The sequence below is a fragment of the Aspergillus karnatakaensis genome (genome assembly GCF_047715665.1).
Source record: "Aspergillus karnatakaensis strain CBS 102800 unplaced genomic scaffold BJY04scaffold_71, whole genome shotgun sequence".
Lineage (NCBI taxonomy): Eukaryota > Fungi > Ascomycota > Eurotiomycetes > Eurotiales > Aspergillaceae > Aspergillus > Aspergillus karnatakaensis.
This window is the reverse complement of record NW_027395783.1, coordinates 108,662-136,169: the sequence shown is the minus strand read 5'-3', so window position 1 is coordinate 136,169 and position 27,508 is coordinate 108,662. Positions and strand designations below refer to the sequence as shown.

The 27,508-nt window shown below is 53.0% G+C and overlaps 13 protein-coding genes across 13 annotated transcripts; 7 read left to right on the top strand and 6 right to left on the bottom strand.

The window, feature by feature from the left end:
• Positions 1-481: 481 nt before the first annotated feature.
• On the bottom strand, positions 482-3,571 carry BJY04DRAFT_223380 (uncharacterized protein; the record flags this gene model as incomplete). The annotated part of the gene is made up of 5 exons (XM_073717681.1): positions 482-650; positions 717-2,695; positions 2,746-2,814; positions 2,867-3,009; positions 3,070-3,571. The coding sequence occupies 5 exons, from the start codon at positions 3,569-3,571 to the stop codon at positions 482-484; spliced, it is 2,862 nt and encodes a 953-aa protein (XP_073565972.1).
• Positions 3,572-4,315: 744 nt separating this feature from the next.
• BJY04DRAFT_223379 (uncharacterized protein) lies at positions 4,316-5,035 on the bottom strand (the record flags this gene model as incomplete). The annotated part of the gene is made up of 1 exon (XM_073717680.1): positions 4,316-5,035. The coding sequence occupies one exon, from the start codon at positions 5,033-5,035 to the stop codon at positions 4,316-4,318; it is 720 nt and encodes a 239-aa protein (XP_073565971.1).
• Positions 5,036-6,316: 1,281 nt separating this feature from the next.
• On the top strand, positions 6,317-8,067 carry BJY04DRAFT_231975 (major facilitator superfamily domain-containing protein; the record flags this gene model as incomplete). Its single annotated transcript, XM_073719665.1, has 4 exons — positions 6,317-6,407; positions 6,455-6,700; positions 6,756-7,550; positions 7,682-8,067. The coding sequence occupies 4 exons, from the start codon at positions 6,317-6,319 to the stop codon at positions 7,951-7,953; spliced, it is 1,404 nt and encodes a 467-aa protein (XP_073565970.1). The 3' UTR covers positions 7,954-8,067.
• A 667-nt stretch (positions 8,068-8,734) lies between these two features.
• On the top strand, positions 8,735-11,010 carry BJY04DRAFT_148040 (putative MFS maltose transporter). The gene is made up of 4 exons (XM_073708823.1): positions 8,735-9,262; positions 9,314-9,792; positions 9,843-10,180; positions 10,237-11,010. Exons 1-4 carry the CDS (start codon positions 9,059-9,061, stop codon positions 10,815-10,817), a joined length of 1,602 nt encoding a protein of 533 aa, XP_073565969.1. The 5' UTR covers positions 8,735-9,058; the 3' UTR covers positions 10,818-11,010.
• Positions 11,011-12,309: 1,299 nt separating this feature from the next.
• BJY04DRAFT_223376 (CVNH domain-containing protein) lies at positions 12,310-12,829 on the top strand (the record flags this gene model as incomplete). The annotated part of the gene is made up of 3 exons (XM_073717679.1): positions 12,310-12,542; positions 12,614-12,720; positions 12,771-12,829. 3 exons carry the CDS (start codon positions 12,310-12,312, stop codon positions 12,827-12,829), a joined length of 399 nt encoding a protein of 132 aa, XP_073565968.1.
• Positions 12,830-13,341: 512 nt separating this feature from the next.
• On the bottom strand, positions 13,342-15,018 carry BJY04DRAFT_210808 (major facilitator superfamily domain-containing protein; the record flags this gene model as incomplete). The annotated part of the gene is made up of 3 exons (XM_073714311.1): positions 13,342-14,431; positions 14,486-14,749; positions 14,798-15,018. 3 exons carry the CDS (start codon positions 15,016-15,018, stop codon positions 13,342-13,344), a joined length of 1,575 nt encoding a protein of 524 aa, XP_073565967.1.
• A 676-nt stretch (positions 15,019-15,694) lies between these two features.
• Positions 15,695-16,494, bottom strand: BJY04DRAFT_231974 (uncharacterized protein; the record flags this gene model as incomplete). Its single annotated transcript, XM_073719664.1, has 2 exons — positions 15,695-15,951; positions 16,035-16,494. 2 exons carry the CDS (start codon positions 16,492-16,494, stop codon positions 15,695-15,697), a joined length of 717 nt encoding a protein of 238 aa, XP_073565966.1.
• A 209-nt stretch (positions 16,495-16,703) lies between these two features.
• On the top strand, positions 16,704-17,526 carry BJY04DRAFT_223373 (putative quinol monooxygenase; the record flags this gene model as incomplete). The annotated part of the gene is made up of 3 exons (XM_073717678.1): positions 16,704-16,757; positions 16,819-16,949; positions 17,001-17,526. 3 exons carry the CDS (start codon positions 16,704-16,706, stop codon positions 17,524-17,526), a joined length of 711 nt encoding a protein of 236 aa, XP_073565965.1.
• A 26-nt stretch (positions 17,527-17,552) lies between these two features.
• On the bottom strand, positions 17,553-18,624 carry BJY04DRAFT_223372 (uncharacterized protein; the record flags this gene model as incomplete). Its single annotated transcript, XM_073717677.1, has 3 exons — positions 17,553-17,749; positions 17,799-18,379; positions 18,431-18,624. 3 exons carry the CDS (start codon positions 18,622-18,624, stop codon positions 17,553-17,555), a joined length of 972 nt encoding a protein of 323 aa, XP_073565964.1.
• Positions 18,625-19,006: 382 nt separating this feature from the next.
• On the top strand, positions 19,007-19,624 carry BJY04DRAFT_223371 (uncharacterized protein; the record flags this gene model as incomplete). Its single annotated transcript, XM_073717676.1, has 1 exon — positions 19,007-19,624. The coding sequence occupies one exon, from the start codon at positions 19,007-19,009 to the stop codon at positions 19,622-19,624; it is 618 nt and encodes a 205-aa protein (XP_073565963.1).
• A 31-nt stretch (positions 19,625-19,655) lies between these two features.
• On the bottom strand, positions 19,656-22,177 carry BJY04DRAFT_231973 (transcription factor domain-containing protein; the record flags this gene model as incomplete). Its single annotated transcript, XM_073719663.1, has 4 exons — positions 19,656-19,820; positions 19,851-20,316; positions 20,367-21,633; positions 21,667-22,177. 4 exons carry the CDS (start codon positions 22,175-22,177, stop codon positions 19,656-19,658), a joined length of 2,409 nt encoding a protein of 802 aa, XP_073565962.1.
• A 408-nt stretch (positions 22,178-22,585) lies between these two features.
• On the top strand, positions 22,586-24,551 carry BJY04DRAFT_231971 (flavin-containing monooxygenase; the record flags this gene model as incomplete). Its single annotated transcript, XM_073719662.1, has 3 exons — positions 22,586-22,908; positions 22,959-23,243; positions 23,302-24,551. The coding sequence occupies 3 exons, from the start codon at positions 22,586-22,588 to the stop codon at positions 24,542-24,544; spliced, it is 1,851 nt and encodes a 616-aa protein (XP_073565961.1). The 3' UTR covers positions 24,545-24,551.
• A 276-nt stretch (positions 24,552-24,827) lies between these two features.
• On the top strand, positions 24,828-27,097 carry BJY04DRAFT_200463 (WD40 repeat domain-containing protein). The gene is made up of 4 exons (XM_073712930.1): positions 24,828-24,871; positions 24,924-25,102; positions 25,162-25,842; positions 25,897-27,097. Exons 3-4 carry the CDS (start codon positions 25,280-25,282, stop codon positions 26,867-26,869), a joined length of 1,536 nt encoding a protein of 511 aa, XP_073565960.1. The 5' UTR covers positions 24,828-24,871; positions 24,924-25,102; positions 25,162-25,279; the 3' UTR covers positions 26,870-27,097.
• Positions 27,098-27,508: the final 411 nt, after the last annotated feature.

Here is a 27,508-nt window from a genome sequence, read left to right as displayed (position 1 = left end):
CGCAGGATAAAACAGACCGAAACGGACCAGCTCAAAATTGCAGGAGCGCCTACGCTAAAGCAGGCTAGTTTGAATCGTTTCAAATTGATTATGTGCAATCGACATCGATGAATGCGGAGTACCTGGCCCTGCACCTAAGTATCTAGTCGTTCTCCCGATGTAGTCAAGAGAAAATAAGCTTTGAGTATGCCCCGCATGTCAAGAGAAAGTCTGCGCAAGTACGGAGTGCTAGTGCATATTAATGCATGGTTTCATGGTTTGGCCCACACCCCTGTCCAGCCGGAGTATGAGGGCTAAGAGGTAGGGGTTGGGAAAAGAGTAGAAGAGATACTGAGATGGGCATGGGTGTAGTTTCACCTATCGGCTTTCAAGCTAAGATCGGTGCTGACGAAAACATGCAAGAGAGTTGAGATGGCTATGTAGTATTGCATTGCTGCTAGTCGTTCAAATCACCGCCTCATGATGGATAGAAACATCATTCTCAAGGGCGTGGACAATTCCTCAGCTTTTCCTCATCGACTGTAAAGCTGATGATATTGTCGTACGTATTTTTGATGGTAATGATGTGTTTGCTGCCAGATTTGGCTGTGTTGTAATCCGCGTAGCAGGCGGGGCTGGAATCGACAACAAGAGGCATGATATACCTGTTACTGCAGCGGACCCATCGAAGGTCTTTCGTCAGGTCGACTTCCGCAAGCGCATGCCCATGTGCTCACCTTATAACTGACAGAGAGCTCTGTGCGGCTTCTCCTACTGACTCATGAACTTGCGGCGTCCCTGATGAGGAAGAGGGAAAGGTCGGGTTCCAGGCATGGATATATCCTGATCTTTTGGTTTTGTCCCCTTCATGTTCCTCAAGTAGGTCGTCATCCGAACGGTCATTATTCCAATCCACCCGCGAGCGGTGATGTACGTATGCCCGCTTCCTCCCTCTGCCTCGGAAATGGATTGTTGACCAGTCGGAAGAATATCCAAGTTTCCTAATTCGATATGGTCCTGCTATCACATGTGTATACAGGTGCTTGCCGGTAATCACATCCCATTCTTGAACGAGATTGATCTCATTGATTGCGTCGCTGCTTAACTCGCTGACGCACAGCACCGCTCTTGTTCCATCACGGTTGAGCGCGAATGGTGGCGGCAGTCTCCTGAACCCAAGTTTTATTTTCAAACGTCTAACCGGCGTCCCAGTGTCTAAGCGCCATACTTCAAGACAGGTTTTATGGTTATCTCGACCTCGGTCATAGCGGGAATCTGTAGCAAAGGCGGCTCCGTTCTTAGAGAAAGCTGCCCTAAAATGCTTTCCGTAAGAACGTGATTTGACCTGATTGATGACCTGCCGCGTTTTTGGGTCCCACAGAAAGATAATCTTCATCTCTTCGGCCATCGTTGCCGCCCTGGATCCGTCGAGCGCCATGATGGAGGATCTTATCTTGTTCAGATGTGTACTTGGTTGCTCCCATGGTGCGGGTCTGTTGTGCAAGCTGTCGATGCTGTGGACTTGGAAATACTGCCCGTTCGGGATCCCCCTGATGGCTATCTCTGAGCCATCTGGCGAGACCGCAAACTTGCCCGAACAATCTTCTCCCCCCTGCAATCTTCCTGTTAAGGCGCTATACAACATATTTTCGTCGCGAAAATGGAAGGATGAGTCACTGAATACGATACTACGGTTGCCTCGGGCGAAAGACATATATTTTGGTCCACAGTATCTTGGTAATCTTCTTCGTCGTGTCTTGCAGACAAAGCGACCATTGTCAGTATCAATTATTTTGATATCCGGAGCGAGACCAATTGCAAGTCTGCTGCCATTGGACGAGAGCGCCAACGTGGTAACCTCTCCCTTGTATTGGAGCACGGTAGATCCGTCCGGTCTTGTGCCGCTGAGATCGAATATTTTGATCTTCGCAATATCCGAAGAGCTGGAGGCCCGTGCCACTGTACACGCGTCGGTCGACAAAGCCAGACAACTTGTCGCACGAGGCTTCTTATCGGTGTAGCGTGGTGAATAAAACTCATCACAGATGTGTAAGTCACCGGTCACAGCGTCGCATACAGCCAGCAACCACTTGCTGTCATTTCCTGGCTCAGAACTGCCCCTTTCTTCGTTTTCCATTTCCGACAGAAAGGCCACGGTATTCCTTGTTTGGGAGATTGCTGCAACTCGAATGCGCCTGTAACCGAGGAATCGAACTGTCAATTCACCGGTAGACACGTTCCAGAGAACGGCGTGCCCATCTTCCAGAATGATAATCACGTCATGATCAGAGGCGAAGGCCGCACAGCGGATTATCGACCCTTCCGTCAACTTCTTGACAGCCAACCCGTTTGAGCTGCTGTCGAGGAGACTGTCTAACCGTCCATACAGATGGCCTGAAATAGTATCCCACACCTCTGTATCCATAAGCAGCTTCAACCTGTCCTTCGAGAAGGACAAGAAGCTGTAATCGGTATATTGGCAATCAATGTGTAGTCCAGTATCCCAGGACGACGATATTGTAGGAAGCTGCACCAGCCAGTCGGGACAGTAATTATTGAACTTATTGCGAATAATGCTGGACTCTGGGGAAAAGGCCAGGGAGGCATAGATCAACAAAGGAGCCCTTTGTATGGCGACATTGTTGGAACGAACGAACCGCCTTGCGTCGTGAATGAATGCAGACACGCTGGTGTCTGCAGGGGCCTGTAGGTCGAGCTTGTAGGTCGAGCTTCAGTACCGAAATGTCCAATGACCGAGGTACATACCTTGTTGGAAGTGCTCCATAGCCCGCGTGATGAATGAGCTGTTCTTGAAGGTTTTTCCTGGTCGCGAGTCTGCAATGTTAATTAGCCCCCTGAAACTGCACTGATCCTGGCAGCAACCTACCTGTCCGACAAGGGATAATAGAACCTTCAAAGAGTATGCAATTGTAGATGCCTTCTTAAGAAGGGCTACAGCTTCAATCCAGCCTAGAAAATGGGTTTCCAAGAAATAATGAACGGCGTCGCCATTAAGGATTACCCATTCAGCTTGTTCGAGGTGATATACCCAGTGCAGGCAGGCATATTGCAGCTCCTACGGGATGCTACTGTCGATCGTCTCATGTTCAATTGTTTGGTCCAATTCTTCGGGCAAATCGAGGTTACATATGTTCTTGCGCAGCCCTGTCGGATGCGTGGTCCGCGACATGCGAGCAAGACACTGAAGGGCTAGATACCTATGCGTGCTGGGACTGTCTATATGGAATGTGTCATCATTCGGATCCTTTTCAAGGAGGAAATCGCTGAAGGATGCATGAAAAGGCCGCACGGGAGACTCTTCTCCGGGAATGTTGAGTACCGCATGTAGCGGCTCTAGCGTGCTCTGCACTTCCCGCTTCGCGGTATCCAAGAGGCTAGCAAGCTGTGTGATGGATAGGGGCTCGACCAGGATCAGAATTGAGCCAACGATCGTACGAAACCTTGCAATAATACGCTCTCTCTCCTGGTCCGTGGGGTCGCTTCCGAGAACCCGATTCAGGACAGGCAAGTAGGTCAAATGTAGGGTTGTTGCATGCTTAGCAGAACTTTGAAGCTCCAGCAAGGACACCATCTGACAATCAGGATGAAATCTGCGGTCTCTCAGGAATCTGCATATGGTGGCAGCAGAGATGAACAGCGGACAGGAGAGTTTGACCAGGCGTTCAATCCCTGTTTCCCCGGGCCAGTCCGAGGGCAAATGGATATTGGCGGATAAGCACAACATGTTGTATTCTTTGACTATCTCGCCCAGTTCATGTTGTCAAACGACCCTGATGTCATGTTGAATGGTGCTCTGAGCGACCGAGTGAAGGACAAAACTGTGGTGCTGTCCAGCAGAGAGCTGACTGAAGCCTAATCGAATTGGTGTTTCGGGCCTGCTGGTAATAAAGACTCTCAGTCCTGCATCCTTCATTCCTGCACTTGACAGCAGTTGAATAATAGCTTTGATGTGGTTCTCATTATCACATTCATCCAAAGCGTCGACCACGATGATACGCGGGGTCGAGACTTCATTATCCCAAGGCTTGGAGAGGGCGAAGGATCACGCTCTGGAATTGTTCTGCCAGGCTCTTTTCTGATAAAAAGGCCGTGGTCCTGATTGCGTCAAGGATTTGTTTTCTCGAGGCCGGCATGCTTGAAGCAATCTGAGTGGCGATGGTGGTAAAAAGCCGAGACCCGTCTCCACGAGCATCTTCGCCCCTCTTGAAGAAAAAGCTGGCTGCCAGTCTTCCCTCTTCCTGCAACATGCGATCTTCTCTTAACAGGCGAGCAAATGTCCGGGCTATCGTGGGTTTGCCGGTCCCGGCCATACCATTCAGCCAGAACATGGTCTCTCCGCTCGGGTCGCGAGCCCGTAGTGAATCAAGGGGCCGGGATCCCTTTCGGGTCGGTGTACAGCCTGGCTCTGGTCGCATGTCTCACAGGTCGGTTCATCCTCTGAGTGCTCGTAGCCCGATTTGAACAAGACATCATTTGCTTGCCCTTGGTACGAATACTCCGTGCGCATTTTCGGGTATCTTTCCATCATCTCAGTCATGTAGCAACTCACCTTACTTTCTTCCAGCTCGTGGTCTGCTTCCAGTTCAGCTAGTGCAGTCAAGAGAACCGACGGTGGTTTATTCAGAGATCCCGTGCGTACAAACCGACCGTGTTGTAGAAGCTTTCCGCGGTCGAATTGAACCACTCCGCCCATATCTTTGTCCGGCCTGCTAACAACGACGTCGCCAAGCCTGATATCATGTTGTTCGCTGGGAATGCCCCCTCCGATGCCAACCAAGAGACCAATTCGAATCGAAGGGAAAGTAGATAGCATCTGCGCTGCAGCCGTTGCTGCAGGCGACTCCCCGTAAACCCCGGCAGGAAGGCTGGCGATGACAAGGTTATGAGGACCGATGCGGCCGAGAGTGTAGGTATTGTTATCGGAAAGGTTTCGTTCGATTGTTGTCTCGTGCACTTCCTCCAACATAGCGCGGGCAGCGGCCCTCTCGATGGGGAGCGCGCAGACCCATCCCATCGTGTACTGTTCGTTTCCCATTCTGCGTGTGACTTGTGATGTGAGATTGATGGATCGACTATAGACTACAACAGACGCTATTCTGTTGTCATGGCACCTTTATAGTGCAGCGGAAAGCTCTTTATGTTGGGTATCGAGCCAGCCGTCTCAGATTCACGTCGCGCACGATGTATTGCGCGAAGTATCCAGCTCTGAGCAGAAGAGAATCAAGTAGCTTCCGTCCCCGCCGGTATTCTTGATGATATTCAATGCGGTGGTGGGAATATCGATGTGTAGATGATGATGGCGAGGAAGATGCGAAGGGAAGAAAGGTCAGCGGCGGACCTGGAGGTGGGAAGGTAGGAAGCAAGCGATGTTGGAATTTCAGCCTCGTCGCCAGTGCAGGTGCAACTGACCGACCATGGCCACCAGCTAGGCGCCGATACATGTCGTGAACACTTGACGGAAGTTTTAAAGCCAACCAGTATGTCTTGATTCTAAAACTGTCTCGTATTGATGTCTAGGATCTGTTCCAATAACCAGCTTCGGAGTAGGAGCCATAGCCGCGCCGTTCGGCTAATCAAACAGGGCAGCCAACAGCACCTTGTAGCCATCTCTGGCCTGTCAAGATACTAAGCTCAAGACCTCAGCCTCATGCATGTTTGAATTTCCTGGATTCAAGCCAAGAATCCCTCCAACCATCTCCGTCAGAAAGTCCAGAGGTCGTTCTCTGTTTCATTTAGGGTTTGAAGATCGTGGCACATGCAGAAGACTGCAGGTGAATAGGGTCTTTCTTTGCTCACTTTGCTACCGGTTTCTTCAAACGAGATGAACCGACCAACCAAATTTCTGCAGAAGACGCAGGGAAATGATTGAGTTGAGGTTGCTGCGAGCTCTGGTCAATTCATCGATGAATTTTATACAGACCTCTGAAGCACCAGTATCGTCTTTCGTCTGAACCTCTGTTATATCACAGTGGCTTTTTTCAGGGTCCCCTGCCAAGATATATCTTTGGGCGCCTCCCCCTCCTCGGCGCAATGCAAGCCCAAGGTTGAGGAGCATTGCAGCTTTGATCTTAGTAACGGCAAACTTTGCAAGACGCAGTCCTCTCTACCGTTGACATGAGTCACATACCGGCTGAAAAGGACGACAGCCAAGGAGACAAACGTGCAGCTTAAGTTGGAGAGGCCAAGATGGATACGTTTACGCATACGACCGATGGTGACTCAAGCGATGACTCAATTGAAGATGATTTTGTTACTTAAAAAAACAGTGCGACGGGTCTCTTTGTGCTATGCATCAGACAGATTCCAACTCGCAACCATGACAGCCGAAGAGAGCGCCCCCTGGGGCTATCGCTGGCGATCCTCGCAGTCGTTTATCATCTCCACTGCGACGATCAGTTTGTTCTCGGGTATGTCGACGACAGAATGATCGTCTCTAGCTAACGTTTTCCACCAGAAACATTCCTCTTCGGCTTCGTCGTCCCCATTCTTCCGTACATGCTTGAAAGGCGACTGCATGTCGACCCAGCGCTCACCCAGAGCCTCACCACGACCCTGCTGACAACCTACGGCGTGGTCTCTCTCGTCGCCGCTCCCTTCATCGCCCATTTCGCAGACAAGACTCCGAATAGAAAAATCCCTCTCCTTCTGTCGCTCGCGGCATGTGCTTCGGGTACTATCCTGGTTGCATGCGCGCCGACCGGTGCGTACTTTGTCCTGAGAAGCATCTTGACTCCCTGTAGTTAATTGATTTCCAGTGTGGCTGCTCATGGTCGGGGAAATCTTTCAGTCGCTTGCCAGCTGCTCGGTCTGGATTGTCGCGCAGGCGACATTGGTTGACAATATCAGCGAAAACAACAAGGGCAAGGTCCTGGGCACAGCCATGTCGTTCATCACCACTGGCATTTTCGCCGGTCCGATGGTCTCGGGGGTTCTCCTCCAGCTCTTGGGGTATTGGCCCGCATGGTCCGCCGCGCTGCTCCTCCTCAGCGTCGACATCCTTGCCCGACTGCTCATGATCGAAAACAGGCCCCGGATTACGAATCAAACACAGCCAACCGACGAACAGACAGCTCTCCTTCCCGAGATCCCCGAGAGCGATGACTCTGACTCCAACCCCACCGGCCCCGTGAGCCATCACGGCTTCTACCGGATCATGCTCTCCAACCTCCGCGTCCTGGCCGGCCTCTTCAACACGCTGTTTCTGTCCATGGTCCTCGCCGCGTTCGACACGACACTGCCCCTGCACGTCCGGGCTGTCTTTGGCTGGGACAGTCTCCCCGTGGGCCTCCTCTTCTTCAGCCTACAGGTCCCCAGCATCATCTTCGGCCCTGCAATTGGACACCTCCGGGACCGGACGGGCCTGCGCGGGACCACAACGGTCGGGTGTGCGCTGATGGTGCCGCTGCTGTGGCTTCTTGGAGTCCCGGGGAAAGAGCTTCCCTGGGGAAAGCTGGAGGGCCGAGATGGAGAAGCGGTCTATATCACCGCGATTATTGGCTTGGGCTTCGCGTTAGCGTTGACTCGGGGGGCGGGGTCCATTCAGATGTTGGGTGCGTCCAATGCCATGTGCCAATCCTTCATTTCGCCTTCCCTGCTTGAACTTCCTTGTTTCCTCCCCTTCCTCTCATACCGGATACTTTCTATTTGACAATTCAGAGCACTAACGTAGTAACTCATCCAGCGGTCCTCCATGAACTCGAGAAGAAAAACCCAACCATGTTCGGGCCCTATGGCGGGAACTCGCGACTAGCGGGTCTCACCGAACTCCCCTTCAATGTCGGCCTGATCGCGGGTCCGTTGCTTTCTGGGAGTATCTCCGAGGTGCTGGGGTACTACTGGACGAATACGGGGTTAGCTGTCATTGCGGTGGCTGTTACCGTTTCCTCGTATGTATATTTTACGGACGAACCGAAGAGTGAGACTGGGAGTGAAAGAGAGGGCGAGGCCGCGTAACTACAGAGTACTACTCTGAATATTCATCTGCCAGCCGATGGAAACCTGAAAGAATTTCGTTCCCGGTGAAACTGTCTCATGCAGCGTGGCAGCGAAGCTTAGCGCGGGGCCACCCTTGGCCAGGGAGCTGGAAAGCCACTGCAGTACGAGTACGGAGGATTTGGAAGGAATTCAGATTCCAGAAGGCGTGACAGGCGCTGGCTGCCCCAAGCTACACCGGATTGTCTCAGGATACCAATTGCATCTGTCAGACTGTCACCCGACATGGGACCATAGGGGGCGACATCCGGTGAAACCGTGAAAGCAGGGGGGCATCGAGACCTTGTCGCCTTCGCAAGGACCGTGCAGAAAGGTCAGCCAATCCAGCGAGGAGTTTGGTGGGCTCACATCTCGAAGAGACAAAAGGAAGCGGAGAAGACGCATGGTGGTTTTGGGGCCGTGAGAAATCAGCCATTCAGCAGCATCCCCTTACCCCGGGGGCAGCAGACTGGGGAATTAACCGAGGGAGAAGACCCCCGCGGGGAAAGATGGTTGGTGGATTAACTCGAGTCAGCCTGAAATAACAATCTCCACCAGGAGCCCGAACCCTTGAGATACTCCAATATCATTCGCTGCCGGTGCAGGCTTACTCGAACGGGTTATTTCTCCGTGTCTTAAAGCAAGCTACTTTGTAGTGGTCGTTGGTTTCCTCCCCTCCGAATATTGATGCCATAGCCAGCCATCTGACAGTAAGTTATATTAATATTAGAGATCGTTAATCACTGCTGACAGTGCTCGAGTCGCCTGGTGAAACTAATTAACCGAGGGCAGGGCTGGTTGGCCCCCGCAAGTGACTCCGGGGAAATACTGTGTCTAGCCGGTGCATCTTTCCCCGAGGAAAACGCGTGTCTGTCGCCATAGGTTAATTGCTTTTTGCCGTTCCACCCCGGGCAGCAGCTCGGGAGATCCCATGGCGAGACAAGTGCGACGCTGCTACCGTCGTGGCCGGAGAGTTGTGTGGGGTTGACAAGCTCATGCCCACCCTGCTATAAAGACCTGAAACACCCCCGGTCGTGGCTGCCTCTCTCGTTCATTCACCTATTTGTCTCCCTCAGAGATCGCCAACATGAGCAGCACGGAGAAGCAGACTGTGGCGGAGGAGGTCGAGGCCTCCAAGACCGAACCCATCTACGATGCCGACGAGAAGGTCGACTATGACCGAACGGGCGCCATCAATGCCGAGAGGATCGAAGCGGAGATGACTGTGCTCGAGGCCGTCAAGGCTTATCCGGCGGCCAGCATGTGGGCTTTCATCATGTCGTGCACCATTGTAAGCACCTGCTCATCAGAGGCGAAATATTTTTTTCTAACGCCGCGATAGATCATGGAGTCCTACTGCGTTTTCTTGATGGGACAGTTCATCGCTACCAAGCGATTCGCCGAGGACTTTGGTGTATGGAGCGACGTAGAAGAGGGTTATATTATCGAGGCTTCATGGCAGTCAGCATTCCAGTGCAGCGGACCGCTCGGCGCCTTCATTGGCGTCTTCGTCGCAGGTCCCATCACCAGCTGGATCGGATATCGATGGGCAACCATTGGCGGTCTCATGGCCTTGAACGCGTTCATCTTTATCTTCTATTTTGGCAATAACAAAGGGGTCTTGTTCGCCTCCCAGATCCTGGAAGGCATCCCGTGGGGTATTTTCATCGCCAATGCACCCGCCTACTGTTCCGAGATTGTCCCCATGAGACTGAGAGCCCCAGCAACCCAAATGTTGCAGATGTTCTGGGCGCTCGGGTCGATCATCGTCGGCGGCATCACTTACCACTACCAATCCATGGACCACACCGACTCTTACAGGTTTGTCGGCTCCCGTAATGCTACAGGAAGCATACTAACATTCATTCCAGGATGCCCATCGCCCTTCAATGGATGTTCCCTACGCCTCTCGCTATCCTGCTCTTCCTTGCCCCTGAATCACCCTGGTGGCTCGTACGACAGGGCCGGTACGCCGAGGCCGAAAAGTCTATCAAACGTCTTGGGCGCGCGAGCATGACTGATAATCCCGCGGACCAAGTTGCCATGATGCGCCGCACGATTGAGCTCGAGAAGACGACCAAGAAGCCTAGTCTCATCGAACTGTGGAGAGGTACCGATCGCTACCGCACATTGATTGTGTGCGGTGTGTATGCATCTCAGAATCTGACGGGCAATCTGATTGCCAACCAGGCAGTTTACTTTTTCAAGCGTGAGTTCCAGCCCATCCTTCTGACACTCGTAGCAGAAGACTGATATCCATCTCAGAGGCCGGAATGGACGACCACATGGCATTCGCCCTTGGTCTTATCACCTCCGCCCTCCAAGCCGTCTTCGTCATGCTCTCCTGGATCCTCACCACCTATGTCGGCCGACGCACCATCTATGTCTACGGCCAACTCATCAACTGTGGCTTCTTGATCGTGCTCGGTATTGCGGCTTCAGTTGGTCGGAGTGACGCGGCTAGCAATGCGCAAGCATCACTTGGTCTGATCGTCTCCGTCCTGTTCTGCTTGGGGCCCGCGCCGTCCTCATGGGTCATCATCGGCGAGACCTCCTCCATTCGTCTCCGACCCTTGACAACCGGTGTCGGCCGAGGTGCTTACTACCTGGTCAACATTCCTTGCATCTTCCTTTCCAGCTACCTGCTTAACACCGACAAGTGGAACCTAGGCGGCAAGAGTGGCTACGTCTGGGCCGGAACCGCCTTCATCTGTACCGCCGGTGCCTGGCTCTGGGTTCCAGAGATGAAGGATCGCTCATACCGTGAGATCGACATTCTGTTCAACCGTCGTGTGCCGGCCCGTAAGTGGAAGCAGACCACCGTCGATATTCGCGACGATGAGTAGATGCATATTCCCATCTGGAGAGGCCTGAGTGGCACACCCATGTATATGCACTCATGTTTTATATGAAGCATAGAGTGAGTAGCTAATTGTCAAAGAGAGTACCCTGGCTGCTGGGGCTTTTCGTAATAGTATCCTCGAATTCTCGATTATGTGCCCTCCATTGTATTCACCGATGGATGTCAGTCCCACCGTCGACAAGGCTTGTAGTATAGTCCTTGGAGTACTTCTGGTATAGCACTCCGCCAATACAATCTCGTTCCGAGAGAGCGTTAAAGGATCAGCACTAGTACACCTGTATCATCTGTAACACTTCTTCCTTGACACGCGTAGTCTGCTCTGGAAAGACCGTGGTTTACAAACTTACGCCCCCTTAGTCTTGATTTGGGATGGGAGCGAGATGATGAAGCCTCCAGCGGAACAGCAGTTATCTCTCTTGCTCGTCCACACAGTTCGTCAGTTGCACGGAAAGAGTATGAGGAATCTAATCCTGGACCTGCTACGTGCATATCAGTCTCATTGCACGCATACACCACTGCCTCGCTTTATTCGGTTAGCAAGAGTCAGGGTGTTCAAGGGCCCTTCCAAATAAAGAGTATAACGACCCTAACTTCCTCGGAACGATTCCAAGGTTGCCGCGGCATCCGCAAAGAGCCTCTCTTTCCCATGTTCCCCAATCAGAGCGAGGCACCGGTATGCATCGAGCGAAGCCGGTGTGTGCGTAGTGGATCCCTTGATATAACATAAGCACCTAAAATCCTCACTACCACCGACGCCCCGTTTCTCTGTCAAGTTCCCCTCGCTCTCCCGCCCGTTGAGTTGGTACGGTGCTATACGCGTACGCAACCCACGAGTTAGCCGCCAGACTCTACAAGATAATCAGAGTACTCTACAATCCACTTACAATTTACTATGAACATATGTTTCATGCCATTGAAGCTGACACTGGGACACTTTGACGAGTTATCGGGTCTATGTCTCCCAAAGTCCTTATGATAGTCCTTTCCCGGGGAGGGGAAACGCTGGGCATAATGCTGGGCATAATGCTGGGCATGGGCTGGTCAAATCTCGCCCGCAAGCCTCATTGAGGGAAGAAATAATAAACCCTGTCTGCGTTAATCTTGCCATCGCAGAACCAAACCGCCTAACAACGAGCACGTTGCAATACTAGTAGTTTGCAGACGGGGGAACAGCAGCTTTCGACTCCGATCAGCAGGGGTATGCAGTCAACGCCCCTGTAAATAAACTGCCTCAATCAATCTGTTATCCTGTAGAAATTCTCACTACCGTGCCTCTACCCACCCTATGCCTTGCAAGCGAGTACACTGACAGGTCACTAATTAGGATCCAGCACATTAAATCCATCAATGATGTTGTAGCATACGATGCAGATCAACAATATTTCTCTATAAGAGGCGTGAGATCCTTCTGGACGTTCTCGAACTCGAATCTCCAGTCTATCGGATCTCAAATACTTCGTTACGGGCCTACCACCATGCACCTCAATATCTCCATCCCGCTTATGCTTCTCAGCCTCGGCATCAAAGTCGCTGCAGACAGTGGCTATGGCGCAACCTGCCAAGATATCAGCTATTACAACGCGGCGGACGGAAGCAAGGAGATCTTCGCCAGTTGCAAAAAGATAAGTGGGATTTACAACATCGGCAATGCTATCAACCCTGATTCATGTTTCGCCAACGAGAACGGCAGGCTTGTTGGGCGACTATGGTAAGAACTTCTTTTGCACGAAGTGAAGTTTATTTTGCCACTGTATTTACCATAAGAAAAACGCACTTTAGGGGTCGATATTCTGGATCCTGTAAAGACGTCAAACTTTCGGGTACAGTTCTCCGTGCCAACTGCGTAAACAGGGCTGGGAACTATGTTTCGACGTCGATTGAGACGAGTAAGTCCTGATGTGATTATAGAAACCCCTATGTACTAACCTCGGAACAGACAACTGGATTGGTAACTATGATGGTAGGATGCACTGTTTTGGCCAACACGGCCACTGATGGATGCTATCCTTGTTTGGGCATGAAACTGAACAAGACGATTAAAGAAGGGTAGAGGGCTTTGTGATTTTGCTGAACGGCTGGGTCAGCGTCTATACAGAGAATCTTCTTGATTCGGTCAGCGGAAATAGAAAGTACGACGTGAACGGCGTAGTTGATGGTAGCTCCAAGGAAAGGTCATATCTCGTTCATTTCAAGGCTTATATAGCCCTATCTACTTTTTGGCAGTCCTTGTGTTTACACTGGAGCCCCCCAAAGAGCAACAGCATTTGGACCTTCCGTTTCTTCTGACTTCAGTCCGGATTGCTCTAAGATGTCTGTATTCCCCTCGGGGATGATTGGGCACACGCTTATCATCGCGACATGCACGAGGGTGAAGTACAGCGCGACGTGCGAGGCGATGTTGGCGCTGTAGCTTAAGTATCGTCCATTGCATCCATACAGAAACACGAAGTAGTCAGCACAGCAAAAGGCCCAAGCCCCCTTTCCACGCCCCCAGCTTACAATAAACCCTAAAGCGTATACCGAAACAACGGACTCCGATCCCCCAACCCCTCCAGCTCCGCCTCACTAAACCTCTCCCTAACATCCTCCTCAGAAACCCGGTCCCGCCTCTTATTAATCCACGTATACACAACCTCCAACACCCCCGCCGCACAAGCACCCCCAACCACGAACCCCAAACTCGTCCCCCACCCCGTCTGATACCGCGGACTCTCCTCCGCCACGAATATAAAACTCCCAATAATCCCGCCGCAGTTCCCCAGCGCAATCATGTACGCCACCCCCATCGCCCGCTTCGCAGACCCAGCCAGATTATTCACCGTCCATGTATTACCCCCGGGAATAATCGGGTACACGCTTATCGTCGCGACATGCACGAAGGTAAAGCACAATGCTACATGTGAGGCGATGTTCGCGCTGTAGCTAAAGAGCACCGCGTACGCGGTCATAAGGCTGAGTTGCGGGCCGACGATGAATGGCAGGCGCCAGGTTACTCTATCTGCAAAAGTCGAGGAGACAACAGCGGAAATCGCACCGGCGATATAAGGTGGCGCAGAGAGGAGTTGCGCCTGGGTAGACGTAAAGCCCATATTAACCATGATCTGGGGCAGGGTGAATTTCAGGGCGTAGGTGGGGACAGAGCTAGACATGAAGATCAGGGCTTGCAGGTAGATCTGCCAGTCCGTGAGGACGGAGAGGAGGATTTTCCACTTCTGGTTCTTGGGGATGGTGGGTTCTTGCTCGGCGTTGGGGGTGGATTCTTCCGTCCTCCGGACGCCGCGGTATTTCCTGTGCAGGAGGTTCAGGTAGCGGGTTTCCGGGGTTGTGAGCCAGCGCGACGAGTGGGTGGGGGAGTCCGGGAGGATGAAGTAGGCGGAGACGCCGAGGGCGATGGTGAGGATGCCCTCTAGGATGAAGATCCAGCGCCACCCGTTGTAGCCGCCGACGCCGGACATCTTGGCGATTGCGGCGGCGAGAAGGCCCGAGAAGGCGCCGGACATGGCGGCTGCGCAGTAGAGGAGGGACATGCGGAGTTGGGTCATGTAGGGGGGGTACCATTGGCTGAGGATGAAGACGGCACCGGGGAAGAAGCCGGCTCTGGGGAGGGTTAGTATGGTTCTGGGGCTGGCTGAGGGGGTTATGGATGCTCACTCGAATACACCTAGGAGAACGCGACAGCCTACGAGGCCACCCCAGTTCTGGACAAAGCCGCAGCAGGTCATGACGATGCCCCATGCCGTCACGATTAGGCTGATCCATTGAGAGGGCTTTTTGAATTTAATGAGGATAGCGTTTGATGGCACCTCGAAGAGAATGTAGGGGACGAAGAACATCATGTTGGCGATGTTGTAGTCCGTGCCTTTCATGTTGAGGTCGGCCTCGAGGCCTTCGATTTTGGCATTGCCCAGGTTTGCTCTACAGTTGTTAGTCTTTCGTTCTGTTACAAAGAAAGGGGTCAATTACCGGTCCAGGTTGGCTATCAAGTATAAGCCCATGAGCATGGGCATGAGCCTGAAGTCCACTTTCCGAAAAACCTTCTTGTGAGCCCCTTCAGGGAATTCGTGGAGAAAGGTTGCATCTTCGGGGGAGAGCCCGGCTTGGAGAGAATGTTCCAGATGGTTTGTATCGATCGTGGGCTTCTCGTCGGAGGGAGACCCCTGGCTGCTAGAGTCTCGCCGAGCCATGACTGCGTATAGAAGAGGCAATAAGCAAGGGGTGGTGCGGGTACTCCGTGGATTGTGGCCTCCTGCACATTCAATCACAGTGCTACATGACTTCAGGAGATTATAAAGATCAGCGACTGGGATTGCTGCGGACATGAACCCCCGGTGACCGCTATCTCCAGCTCGAGTGGAACATCCTGGGGTAAGTTGGGGTAGATGATCATTGGGCGATAGCACCTTTTGCTTGTTCCCCGGACTGCTACCCCACATACACCATCGTTCGCATTGGAGGCGCGAGTCAGTCAGGGAGATAAGCTGGACTGTCTCACCGGAAGAGCATCTCCAGGACAAAGAGCGTGTTTAGCCTACGCCCAACTCACGGAGATCAGCTACTCGCTGTTGTCCGAAAACCTACGCGTATTGCCTAGATTGGCGTTCCGAATCAGACCCTTACTGCTTGCGTAGCAGCGAGTACATCCATTGCTGCTGGTTTAAGAAAATATAAACCGGACTCCTAGCTCCAAGCCCCAGTCCCATCTGTGGAGTCTCCCTTTACTCACCAAATGGAAGGTCTAGTGTATTCTGACCATACCTGCCTTCATCCACACCACCCTATGATAGTATTCTTTGTAATGGCCTGACTGACGCTCATCATTCTCCGCAGATACATATCGTCAATACATTCCCTGTAATTATCTTACTCCACATCTGGCCGCTCAGGAATCACCGGCGGCGGATACCTCGACCGAACCCCCAACCTCCCCGCCAACCCCAAACACAGCTCCCTCAACCCCTCCAGCTCCTCCCTAGTAGCCCCATTAATCAACATCCCCTTCATATGATGCTGCAGCTGATTCGGACAATCCATCCCATACAGCGCCGAAACCATCACAAACCCGGTCAGCAGGTCGTCAATGACCCCGTCGAAGGAGAAGATGCGTGCGTAGAGGACTTCTACATAGCATTAGCATTCTATACTATTCTCCTGCAATTCCATCGATAGGGTACATATCCGCTAGACAAGAGGGGGAACAAACCTCGCACAACAAACGCATAATCCGGACTCGCGCGCACACTCGCCTCGGGATCAAAGGCTTTATTGCGCGCGTAGATCCGCGTCCAGAACTCCTTCCCGCGCTGTCTTGCGACTTCGTCGCTTTCCTTTGATCGGGGGGATTCTGTCTCTCGATAGCTGTCGGGGATGCAGTTCGAGAGCACGCGCATGGCGTTCCCTGTGCGCGCGGCGCCGACAATGCCGGTGGATTTGATCAGGCTTTCTCGCAGTTTCTGGACCGCGGTAGACCGGTCGGTGGATGAGAGGGTCGAGAGTAAGTGTTTATCAAGATGGGTGTATACCTGGGGGATTATGTCCGGGTAGTTTAGGGAGGAGAGGTTGACGATCACGCAGATGTACCATCGTAGGCGGGTGGGCGGCGGGAGAGACGACGACGCCTCGAAGAAGATGTCTGGTAGGGTGGGCGTATTTTCCGAGGCCATGGTGGGTGTATACGGAGGAGTCGACTTGCTCAGAGACTGTAGATAAAATGGAGGATAGGTATATCTGGGTTGACTACTAAAGGTGACGTCTTGGTGGGGTTTGGAGTCATAACCCCACCGCTGGACTTGCATCTCCGGGTCTTCCGTCCTAGTTATAAGCCTTTGGGGAAGTAGACACTTGGTGAATGTGCCCTCCAACGCAACTAACCATGTACATCATCGCCCCCCTCTCGAATTGCGCTTCCCCTGAGAAACGGGATCGCGTAGGCCGCCCCAGTGCCAGCCCAACCAGATCCACTGCGGTTAATTCTAACAACTCTCCAGTTCCTCGAATACATCTCCAAAATAGCCCCTGTTACACTCGCCAACGAGCCAAAATGTCACGCATACGCCTGGTTCCGCAGCGCTGAGGACAGCGACACCGTCCCCCACCACTGGCTGCGGGGGTTTGAAGTGTAAGTCCAACACACGTCAACTAATGACTCCTAGTAGTAATGAAGAATCAGATACGAAGACATCGAAGCCAACACAGTAGCCCACCGCGCAAGCAGCGAGTACAAAGCCTTCCGTGCGGCAGTTGGTGAGGAGGGTTTGTTGGCAAGGCCTAGCGACCTGCGGTACTGGCGGCCGTCTGGGGTGGGCTTTCTCTCGCGCGAGGGCGATGCAGGGGACTCAACGACGGTCAACTTTATGGAGCGTAATAATCGTTTGCCTGTCGCCGAGGCGAGGCAGTATATTGTTGTGGATGAGTTGACGCCGCAAGCTGGGAAGAAAGAGGCTGTCCTGCAACAGCTGGCGGGGCTGGCAGAGGAGGCTGAGGAGGAGCCGCGGGTGTTGAATTTCTGGGTGCTGCACCGTGGGATTGGAGAGGAGGATGAGGGTTTGCTGGTGTTTTCGCGGTATAAAGACAGGAATGCAGGGACTACTTTCATGGAGGGCACTGTAGAGGCCTGGAAGACTACTTCTACGTTTCTGGAGGGCGAGAGACGCACAACATGGGTCGAGAGCGGTATTGGGTTTCTGAATAGATAAAGTCATAGCTCTAGAATAGACAACTTCTACAAGATAGCCGTCGCATTTGGTGGAGACGCCACCGCACCCGTATAGTTCAACGGAGCAGACGTGAAGAAGAAGGACCAGCGCTTCTCCCTCTCGCACTTCTCGGCCAGTCCATCCAGATCGAATAGCTCTCCGATTGGCGTGCCCCATCCTGCCAGCAAGATCGGATGCATGTGCCATTCCTTCTCAGTGGGCGCTGCTTCCTGTCAGCAAAGGGATGATCGAATATGGAATGGACAACTCACGTCGAACCTCATACCCAGGCGAATCGCTCGCAACAGCAGCAAACTGTCTCTGCCACAGCCACTCGATCGTTTCTCGCGACTGCGCCAGCCCACACCACTCCCGGACGCCGGCGACCCGTTCTCGCCCTGGACTGTCGAGCTGCTTATACGCTGCAACATACCCAGTTCGCAGGAAGAGCACGTCGCCGGTTCTGAACTCTACACCTTGCTCCTTTGCAATAGCAAGAACATCATCAAGCGTAATAGCATGCGGAGCGAAATGATCAATATCAATTCCGTGCCTCCGTGCATAAAATGCATAGTCAATCAAAACCCCCCTTCCGGCAAGGCCACGAGCGCACCAGCTCTGCAGACTATTAACTGCGGTACGCGGAGCGGCATGGATATCAGCCTGGGTGGTCCCGTTGTAGAACTTCTTGTCGGCCTGGTAGGCGAAGTGGCGCAGGCTATCCCATTGCGAGCTGCCTTGGGTGTTGAAGGTGATTACGTCGTCGTTTACGACGAGGGGGTCTTTGTTGATTACTTTCTGTTCGAAGCCTGCGCGGCCGAGGAGGGGTGGGTTGAAGAGGTCGAGGGGGAGGCTGGATTGAGGTTAGTTTGTATTCAGTAAGGGTAGTGTAGACGGTACGCACTTCAGGCCGATCCGTTCACCGGTTTTCACCTCTTCTTTGATTGTTTGGAGGACTAGCTCGTCTGTTAGGTAGTTGAGCGAGCCGAGTGCGCTGTCTGGGTTGTTGCCCCAGAGACCCCATGCTGAATTTGGAGGGTCTCCTTCGCGGAGAGGGAGCTGGTCGAATGATGGGAATGGAGTTGGAGGAGTGGCCATGTTGGGAAGTATGAGCAGTGATAATCGATAGATAGTACCTTGCTACAGTAGATTCTCCTATCTGTGAGTGTTGGCTTCTGGCATGCGGGAATATCTTGGAGCACTCATATGCACGTCCCAGAGTATCCGGAGATGCACCTCCGGGCGAAAACTGGGGAAAGGAGGGGCGGACTTTGAGGATTCCCGCGAGAATTGGAGACAACATGCATGGACGAATGACTCCATGCGTCCGGGTAGGTTCCTCCACAGAATATGTATAAGACCATTGCATATACCAGAGCTCCAGCTACAAGTCCACGCTAAAGAGTACAATAGCGGCCGAGCTTGGATCATATCTTTCTTCCAATCCACCTATTATCCAAAACCAGCCCCTCCAGCCAGAATGCCTACCCCAGGAATCCTCATGCGTCTCTCCGAGACTCCACCCAATGCACCACCACAAAGCGTGACAGTGGAAGCAATCTACACCCTGGGAGCAAAAGACGACAAAGCCCCATCCCAAAACACCCTCTACTTCCTGACCGACATCGAGCCACTTCTGAGCACCCGAGATGCCTACAACGCCGACATCGCAGCACACCCCGACCAAGCCATTTCCTGGATCCTCTGCTCCTTCATCAACGGCCGTGACCCCAACAGCACCGCAGCAATCACAACCCCACACGTCCCCACTAGCCCTCTACCCAACTCAACCCTCGTCATCAACGGCTCAACACCGAAGCCCGAAGCAGAAGCCGACTACCACGCGTGGTACGATCAGGAGCACGGCGGGAAATTAGCGCTCGTTCCGGGATGGAAAGCGATGAGGCGGTACAAGCAGGAAAAGGTGTACGGCGAGGCGGAGACAGCAAACTTCTACGGAGTGAATATCTACGACGAGGAGAATGGCCTGGGTGGACCGGAGTGGAAAGCCGGCGTGACGGACTGGACGATGAGGATTCGGAGTAATGCCGCGAAGCCGAATGTTCGGCGGGTTTGGAGGGTTTTGAAGACAGAGTGAGAGATCATCGTATGATTCATGTACATATCTATTAATGTAGCTGCGACGGTGCAAATAGTCCATACAAACTATCATGCGAAAGATCGTTCTCAAGCTGATTCAAGGATGCAAGAAAGCCCGGCGATCCAACACCATCCAGCCCTAGATCCGGCATGCCCATGCCCATGCCGATAAAGTCTTGGAATGGGGGAGACTCCTGCATACCCATCTCCACAGCCTGACCCACGCCCCCAGGAAGCGGAAAAATCTCCTCATCAAGACGCCCCAAATACCCCATTCCCTGTGGACCACCCACTCCCCCGGTCTCGCTCCCCCTCGTACTAACCTGAAACTCACTAACCATATCCCTCAAAATGCCCAACGGCTTCTCCAACCCAAAATTACACCCGCCCTGCAACTCCCCCAGACAAGTCCAGAAGAACGAAATCACCTCGATGAAGTGCCCGCGGTCGTGCCGCTCCTGCCGCAGAATCACATTCACGGCGCAGTACACCGCGTAGGAAAGTAAGAACGGGGCGCGGCGGAGCGTGAATGCTGTTTTGTAAGCTTTGACGAGTTTTTGGATTGCCAGTGCGCTGGTTATGCATGCTTGTTCGCTGAGTGCGCGCGTGGATGAGTTGCTGTGCCGCCGGAGGTGGCCTTCTTCGAGGAAGGCGCGGTGCAGGAGGATGAGGAGGGCGTGGAAGGTTGTACTTTCATGTTTGTGAGGGTGGTTATGGGATAGGGGGTCTGGGGGGCTTACTGTGGCGTTATCTGATGCGGTGGTGGAGTGGATGTTCCCTCGGGGTCGAATTGTAGATGGTCTGGGAGGGAGGTATGCCAGTTCTCTAAGTCTCGCTCGATAGCGGCCTTGGTCTCGAGCAGGTACGCAGACGTGCACTTCATGATTTGAATCCCGTAGAGCTCTGTGATTCTTGTACTGATCTGGAATAGTCGAACGAGCGCGTTGAACGTCGAGACCGCGTGGGCTGGCTGCGGCGAGTATGCTGGTGGGGGATTGACACCCGGGTATGGATCAGCGTAGGGTTCCCAGTCTTCGAACTCTTCGAACGTGTCGAGGAGTAACAGAGGGACTCGTGCTTCGCTGGTTGCAAACATGCAAGGCCGGCCAAGATACAGTGACTGCGTTGCATCCGTGACGAATGCCCCCCAGTACAGCCGCTTGCGCATTTCCTGCTCCAGATCCCGCCGTAGCAGCTGACTGTGTTTTCGGCCGCTGGATGGCGTGGACTTTTGCTGGTAGTCCGGTCCGAGCATCAAGTGGCACCCCTTGTCCATGATCATTCGGTATGCGATGCCCGAGAGATTCCACCCTGCGCTGGACTGGCCCTTTGATACCAGTGAGGCGCTCATCAGTAGCAAAGCCACAGCAGAGGGGATGCTAGGCTTTATGATCTCGTCAGAGAGTACTTGCCGGAACCGGCGGTAGAACTGTGCTGTCATGCTATTCTCGTCGTTTAAGTCTGTCCCTCGCAGGGTAGGTCGATCGCTGTATAGCGTGCCGGAAAAGTAGATTGCATTCAACAACAGTTTATTAACCCATGGACCGCCGCCATTGGCAATGCCCTCCATGATCGCCGGTCGATAGGAAAGAAGGTACGCATAATGCTGGCGGTTGAAGTGTACATCGAGTAGATGTCTTGCCAACTCCGGCTCACAGCCATCTAGATCAACACTATTCGATAAATCTCGAAAAATACGCGGTTCTCGCTGTCGCTGTAGGGCAGCGTTGCTGATCAATCGCGCCTTGGACGCTGCTATCGCATTTTCGCCCTCTCGTACCATGGTAGAGATGTTCGCTTTGTGCTGTGCCCGCAATGTGGGATTCATGATACTTGCCAGCCCGTGGACGGAGGAAACGCATCCTTGGTCGTGGTATGCGCCGGCGACGCGGGCCTCACATGGCGACATGCCTGATCCTTCTGCTGACACGGTCTCGTTGTTGTCATTTTGATTTTTATGAGGGGCATGGCTCGCAGGGTCGTCACTCTGGCCTAGTTGTCGACCATCTATACCTTCATTCTGTGCCACCTGCTCGTCACCGAGATCTGCCAAAGAGAGATCGAATATCGGTTGGAAGTCATGCTTATCAGCAGTAGAGCCGGATGTTGAAGGTGTAGGTAGCTGTCTATTAGCTACTGCAGGCGCGGTCGCAGTACAGCCAGCCAGCTCCGAATTCTCAGACCGCATATTTTGCACGTCGCTGTCTTCAGCGGCAACCATTGTATCGTCCGCCTCGCCGTCTACATTCACACTCCCGTTCCCATCCGGCATCGACTCTCCAAGGACTGTCTGCGGCGGCACAATGCCTGCAGCCCTCATATGCTCCACGAGCGCGAGAACAGTCATCTCAAGCGTCTGCACACGGGTTCGCGATGGTCGGGGCTCCCGTCTGGCATCTTGAGGGAAAACGCAGACCAGTCCATTCGTGGTACACTCGACGCACTGCGGGCGGACGCCATCGCACTTGATCTTCTTCTTGCGGCAGGGGGTGCATGTTTTGCAGGTCCTACTAGAGGGTCGTGTATTCTTCTGCACCCCATTGAGTGGCATGCTGTCTCGATATGGGTTCTTGTGAGTTGTAATCTGCTTGAAGGTGGTGGAGGGAACAGTTGGAGTAACGCGGGGTCGACGGATACCCGAGGCATTGCATCTCGTCAACCATCTCCAATCCGAAGGAACCAACGACTGAAGCTGAGTTCATTCGAGTGCTATCCTCTTTTGCTATGATTGGGGTATCTGTATCACGAGGATAATCAGCGATCCAGCTCCAACACGATTGGCCTGCTGGCTACGGACATTGATGTCCATCCCACTCCATACTTGCCACTAAATTCTTAGCACCGGACATTGATCTCCAGATCATCAAGATGAGCAAGGCCAGCCCAGGGACGGCTCAGCAAATATAACAGTACTCATATCACTGACACAGATGTAGACCAAGCTGAATCAACAGTCACAATGGCACCCTCCGTAATCTCCCCCGAACCGCTCGAGCCCGAACACCAAAAGCCGAAGTCCAACGGAGTCAATATCCTTCAAAATGGCCACGCACACGCCAACATCGAACACAGCAAGAGACCCCTGTCTAACCTAGACCCAGCCTACAAGATCATCGAGCAACCCATCGGCACACGCCGCCCCATCCGCGTCGCCTGCATGGGCGCCGGATACTCCGGCCTCATGATGGGAATCATCTTCAGCCAGCGCATGAAGAACAAAAACGCCGAGCTGGTCATATACGAGCGGAACCATGATTTAGGAGGGACGTGGCTTGAGAACCGGTAGATTCCACCAATCCTGCTCTATTGTAGTCATATTGATATATGGTTAGATACCCCGGCTGCAAATGCGACATCCCCGCACACAACTACGCATACAGCTTCGAGCCCAAGCCAGACTGGCCAAACTACTACGCTACCTCGCAGCAGATCCACGAGTACATGCGTGGTGTGGCCGATAAGTACGAGTGTAACCAGTATATCCGGTACCAGCACACGATCAAATCCGCCATCTGGAGCGAAGAGAAAGCGAAATGGGAGTTGCAAGTGCAGCAGAGCAACGGCGCGATTTTCAAAGATGAGGTCGACGTCTTCATCAACGCCGGTGGTGTACTCAAGTACGTCCTAGCCATCCCTCCGCTCTAACTTCCACTAACAAATACTCCTACTGTATAGCAACTGGCAATGGCCGAAAATCCCAGGCCTCACCACATTCAAAGGCAAACTTCTCCACTCCGCCCGCTGGGACCCATCCTACGACTTCACCTCCAAACGAGTCGCAACAATCGGCATCGGCTCCTCGGGAATCCAAATCGTGCCACAGCTCGCCAAAGTCGTTTCCGCCATGGACGTCTACGTCCGCACGCAGACCTGGATCTCTCCAGCCCCAGGCATCAACGAGCCCACGGCCAACGATCCCGATATGGACGACGAGTACAATTTCACGGCGGAGAGTCTAGAGCTCTTTCGGGATCCGGGATTCCTGCGTGAGTACCGCGCGGCGATTATGGATCGCCGGATTGAGAACTTCCATCGTGCGATTGCGGATAGTGATGTTCAAAAACGCGCGCAGGAGGTGTTTCGGAGGAGTATGCTGGAGCGCCTGGGTGATGGTCCCAAGGGTCGGAAGGCGGCGCAGTATCTCCTGCCGGATTTCCCGGTGGGGTGTCGACGGCAGACGCCTGGTCCGGGGTTTCTGGAGGCGCTGACGCAGGAGAACGTGGAGATGCGGTGGGATGATGTCGAAAGGATTACGGAGAGGGGGATCCTGACGAGGTCTGGGGAGGAGAAGGAGTATGATGTTATTGTTTGTGCCACTGGATTCGATACCTCGTTTAAGCCTTCGTTCCCTGTTATCGGGCGGCACGGGGTGGATCTTGCGGAGAGGTGGGAGGCTGAGCAGCCGACTGCGTATTTTGGCATGGCGGTTCCCGATATGCCGAATTATTTCTCGTTTATTGGGCCTAACAGTCCGATCAGCAATGGGTCGTTGGTTCTTGGGATCCAGGCGACGGCGGTGTATGTGTACAAGTGGCTGGAAAAATTGCAGACGGAGATGATTAGCAGCTTTGAGGTGAGGCATGATGCGAACGATGAGTATAACCAGCATATTCAGCGGTATTTGGAGCGGACGGTGTGGACGCGTGGATGCCGGAGTTGGTATAAGCGGGGGACGGTGGATGGGCCTGTTGTGGCTATCTATGGGGGCACGTCGTTTCACTTTATGGAGGCGATTAAGAATCCGCGGTGGGAGGACTTTCATATCAGGCGACGCCCTGAAGCTGGAAGGAATCGGTTTGCGTATCTGGGGGATGGGTTTAGCAGTCGGGAGGCGAAGGGGGGGAGTGTTGGGGCTACGCAGACGTTGGATTTCGATGGCTATTGGCGGCTGTTTACGATGCCTGATATTCATGATTGATTGTTGCAGTTGTTTAAGGAAAGAAAGGATGGATGAATGCAGGTAGTTAGTTGTTCAACAATGCGGCCTTTATACAAAAAAAGCTACCACATGTCTGGCGTTTCTTATGCTCTAATATAACGATGCACCTATTGATAGACATCCCCATGCGCCATGTGATTGGCTCCGGGTCGTATGTCCTTATCACATTAGGTATAGTCTGACTACACCTTTCCAGAGCCTATTACGTGGCAGGTGTTATCGTCGGATTAAACATGATTCTACATCCATCCTCTCTTCTGACACACTTTCGTTGTTTCGTCAGTGGCATTTTCAGAAAATAAACATGTAAGTTCATTAGGATAATGCCAGATGATATTGCTGTAACCATCTATTACAGTGATGTACATGTTACATAGACGCCACCACTTATTTCTCAGCTTGGGATCTGACCCGGCTCCGTCTCTACAAAGGATGTACTGTATCCATCCTACTTCCACTCTTGGGCGTCGTGGCTGGCTGATCAACCTTGTTTCAGTCCATTTCGAGCCCTGACGGCGGGTTGGCTCGGATGAGCTCGTGGGTGTTGTGGCTGGCTGATCGAACCTGGTCCTATACTGATCATGCTATATCCTCAGCGCTGGCAGGCACCTCCTCTTCGTATAAGAGACCGAGCACCACCATCTCTCAGTTGTTCATATTCTACGCTCCAGCTAATTGTTTCTTTCTCTAATTCCACTCACAAGTATTGGCAAAATGTCCCCCCCCTCCCTCCTCCAATTCAACGGTCCCATCACAGCCGTAGCCCTAAACGAGTGGCTGCAGCGCTGCGTCCTAGCTTTAACAACCTACATGGACGATTTCGAGACATCCGCCGCAAAGAGAGACGCCTACATGATTTCGCACACTGGAACCAAAATCAGCAAAGATCCCCCCACGCATGACCTAGCAGACTGGTTCGTGGACGACGGCAGCGACATGCAGTCCTGGGATGCTTTCCGCGAGGCTCTCATGGTGCAAGCTTTGGGACCCGACTGGTTGATTCAAGCGGTTGCGGATCTCTACGGAACGAAGCAAAACGGGCGCAGTGCGGATGAGTATCTTCGGGATCTGAATGAGAGGTACAGTGTTTTGAAGCATAGTGCTGCTGCGAAGAACCCGGCGACGGCCAAGCAGTTGCCGCTGGATGAGGGGACTTTCAAGTACCTGATGCTCTTCAATACGGATAAAAAGGTGGTCGATGAGGTCTTGGATGGCGATCATGATATTCTGGCGGCTGACAGGACGAGGTTGGCGCAGTGGATCAAGAAGGCATCCTCGTAAGTACAGAATCCAATATCCTTTGACGAGGCACCTCCTGATGGGATCGGCAGGAAGGTCATAGGACAGCCGTCCTTCAGCAAGCCAAAGGATACAGCTCCGGATGACGAGACCAAGCCGACGCCAAGGCAATCCCTTGCAAGAGCCAAATGGGCCCTCAGGGAGTTCTACGAGGTCGGGGACGTCATAAAGGGTGCTGCCTTTTCGCCGGACAACTCCAAGATCGCAGCGATCACGTACAGACGTATTTGGCTGTTCGAGACAGCCACGGCGCAGAAAATCAACGTCTACGACCTGACAACCGATCTCGTGAGCGTTCAGTTCCTCGACGAAGATCAACTGGTGCTTTCCACCGGCGACACTATAGCCATCTGGAAGTGGCGGAGTACCTCTTTCGATCAAGCGGCCAAGGTAAAACCCCCTGGAGCGGCCTCCCTCCATCTCGCTATCTCGCCCAATAAACAGTTCATTGCCGCAGGCGGGGACGGCATGTTCTATGTATATACCTGCCCGACACTCGTCGAACATAGCAGGTTCTCGGTGCAAGGGTACCCCATACCAGCGTGGGCACCAGACAGCAACCTTATCGCCATGAAAAGCGGGCGGGACAACACGAGCATCACGATCTATGATGTGGCTCAGAAAAGCTTTTTCTACACGCTGAAGGTCCCGTTGACCGGCATTGTCATCTTCACCCCGGATGGAGCAAACGTTGCATATATCACTTGGAGATCAGATATCATTATCGATAACTACAAGCGTCAAGAAAGCCGTATACTCGTTCAAGGGAGCGATATATCCTGGGTCACCTACTCTCCAGATGGCGCGGTAATGGCTTGCACCGGGGGCAGCGATACATCCGGCGGGATACGAGACGCGGCGACAGGGGCAGAGCTTGCCGCTTTGCAGGGGACTAGCTTTGGGAATGCGAGGGTTAGCTTTTCATCGGATGGTAGACGGGTCTTAGCTCGCAAGAGGGGCACTAGGATAGTGATTTGGGAAGCTTCGTGGGAAGCGACTCCTTGATTATGGTCTTGAGCATTGAGCATACAAGACAGAGATCTTCGGAAACAGATTGTATGTATGTAGGTGGCATAATTTGGATGGGTCTTTTGAAAGTAGCGCAAGAACAAATATCGCCCAAATATGAAATTTGAAGGGGCCCGTTCATAGAGACGGATTTGATGTCTGATGGTGCAAGTCTACAGTATCCAGGGGCAAATTATAATGAAAGCAGCGGAAACGAACAACTGTTGATCTGAAAATTCCCCGAGGATCCGCGATCATTACTAGGCGTTGGCGGCTGGCTACGAGAGAGTAGGATCCTCTCATCGAGATCAGCTTCCGCCCCCTCAGAGCATTGTCAAAAGCTCTCCCTCACTCAGGCAGCCACATGAGGGGCTCCTAGGGTCTAACCCATTGCAGGACATATCACTCGCAGATGGCCCCTCGGTTGTTCCCCGCACGAGATGTCAGTCCCTGGAGATATGGTGGATGCTAGAGGGTTGGAGGATTTGGAGATGGGGGTATTGCGGGAGGCAGCAACTATTTATGATACAGAGAAACAGATCTGGACCCGAAACCACTAGGCTCTGAGTCTCATATACCTAGAGGCTAGCTGATCATTCATGTCGTGTAGAATCAAGGAGGGTGGGTCTGGTCTGC

Bases quoted from the DNA above. Each gene is read 5' to 3' on its own strand.
- BJY04DRAFT_148040 (XM_073708823.1), top strand. From the start codon at position 9,059: ATGAGCAGCACGGAGAAGCAGACTGTGGCGGAGGAGGTCGAGGCCTCC. The intron at 9,793-9,842 runs GTTTGTCGGCTC...CATTCATTCCAG, and splicing joins GACCACACCGACTCTTACAG to GATGCCCATCGCCCTTCAAT. The intron at 10,181-10,236 runs GTGAGTTCCAGC...TATCCATCTCAG, and splicing joins GGCAGTTTACTTTTTCAAGC to AGGCCGGAATGGACGACCAC.
- BJY04DRAFT_200463 (XM_073712930.1), top strand. From the start codon at position 25,280: ATGTCCCCCCCCTCCCTCCTCCAATTCAACGGTCCCATCACAGCCGTA. The intron at 25,843-25,896 runs GTAAGTACAGAA...TGGGATCGGCAG, and splicing joins TGGATCAAGAAGGCATCCTC to GAAGGTCATAGGACAGCCGT.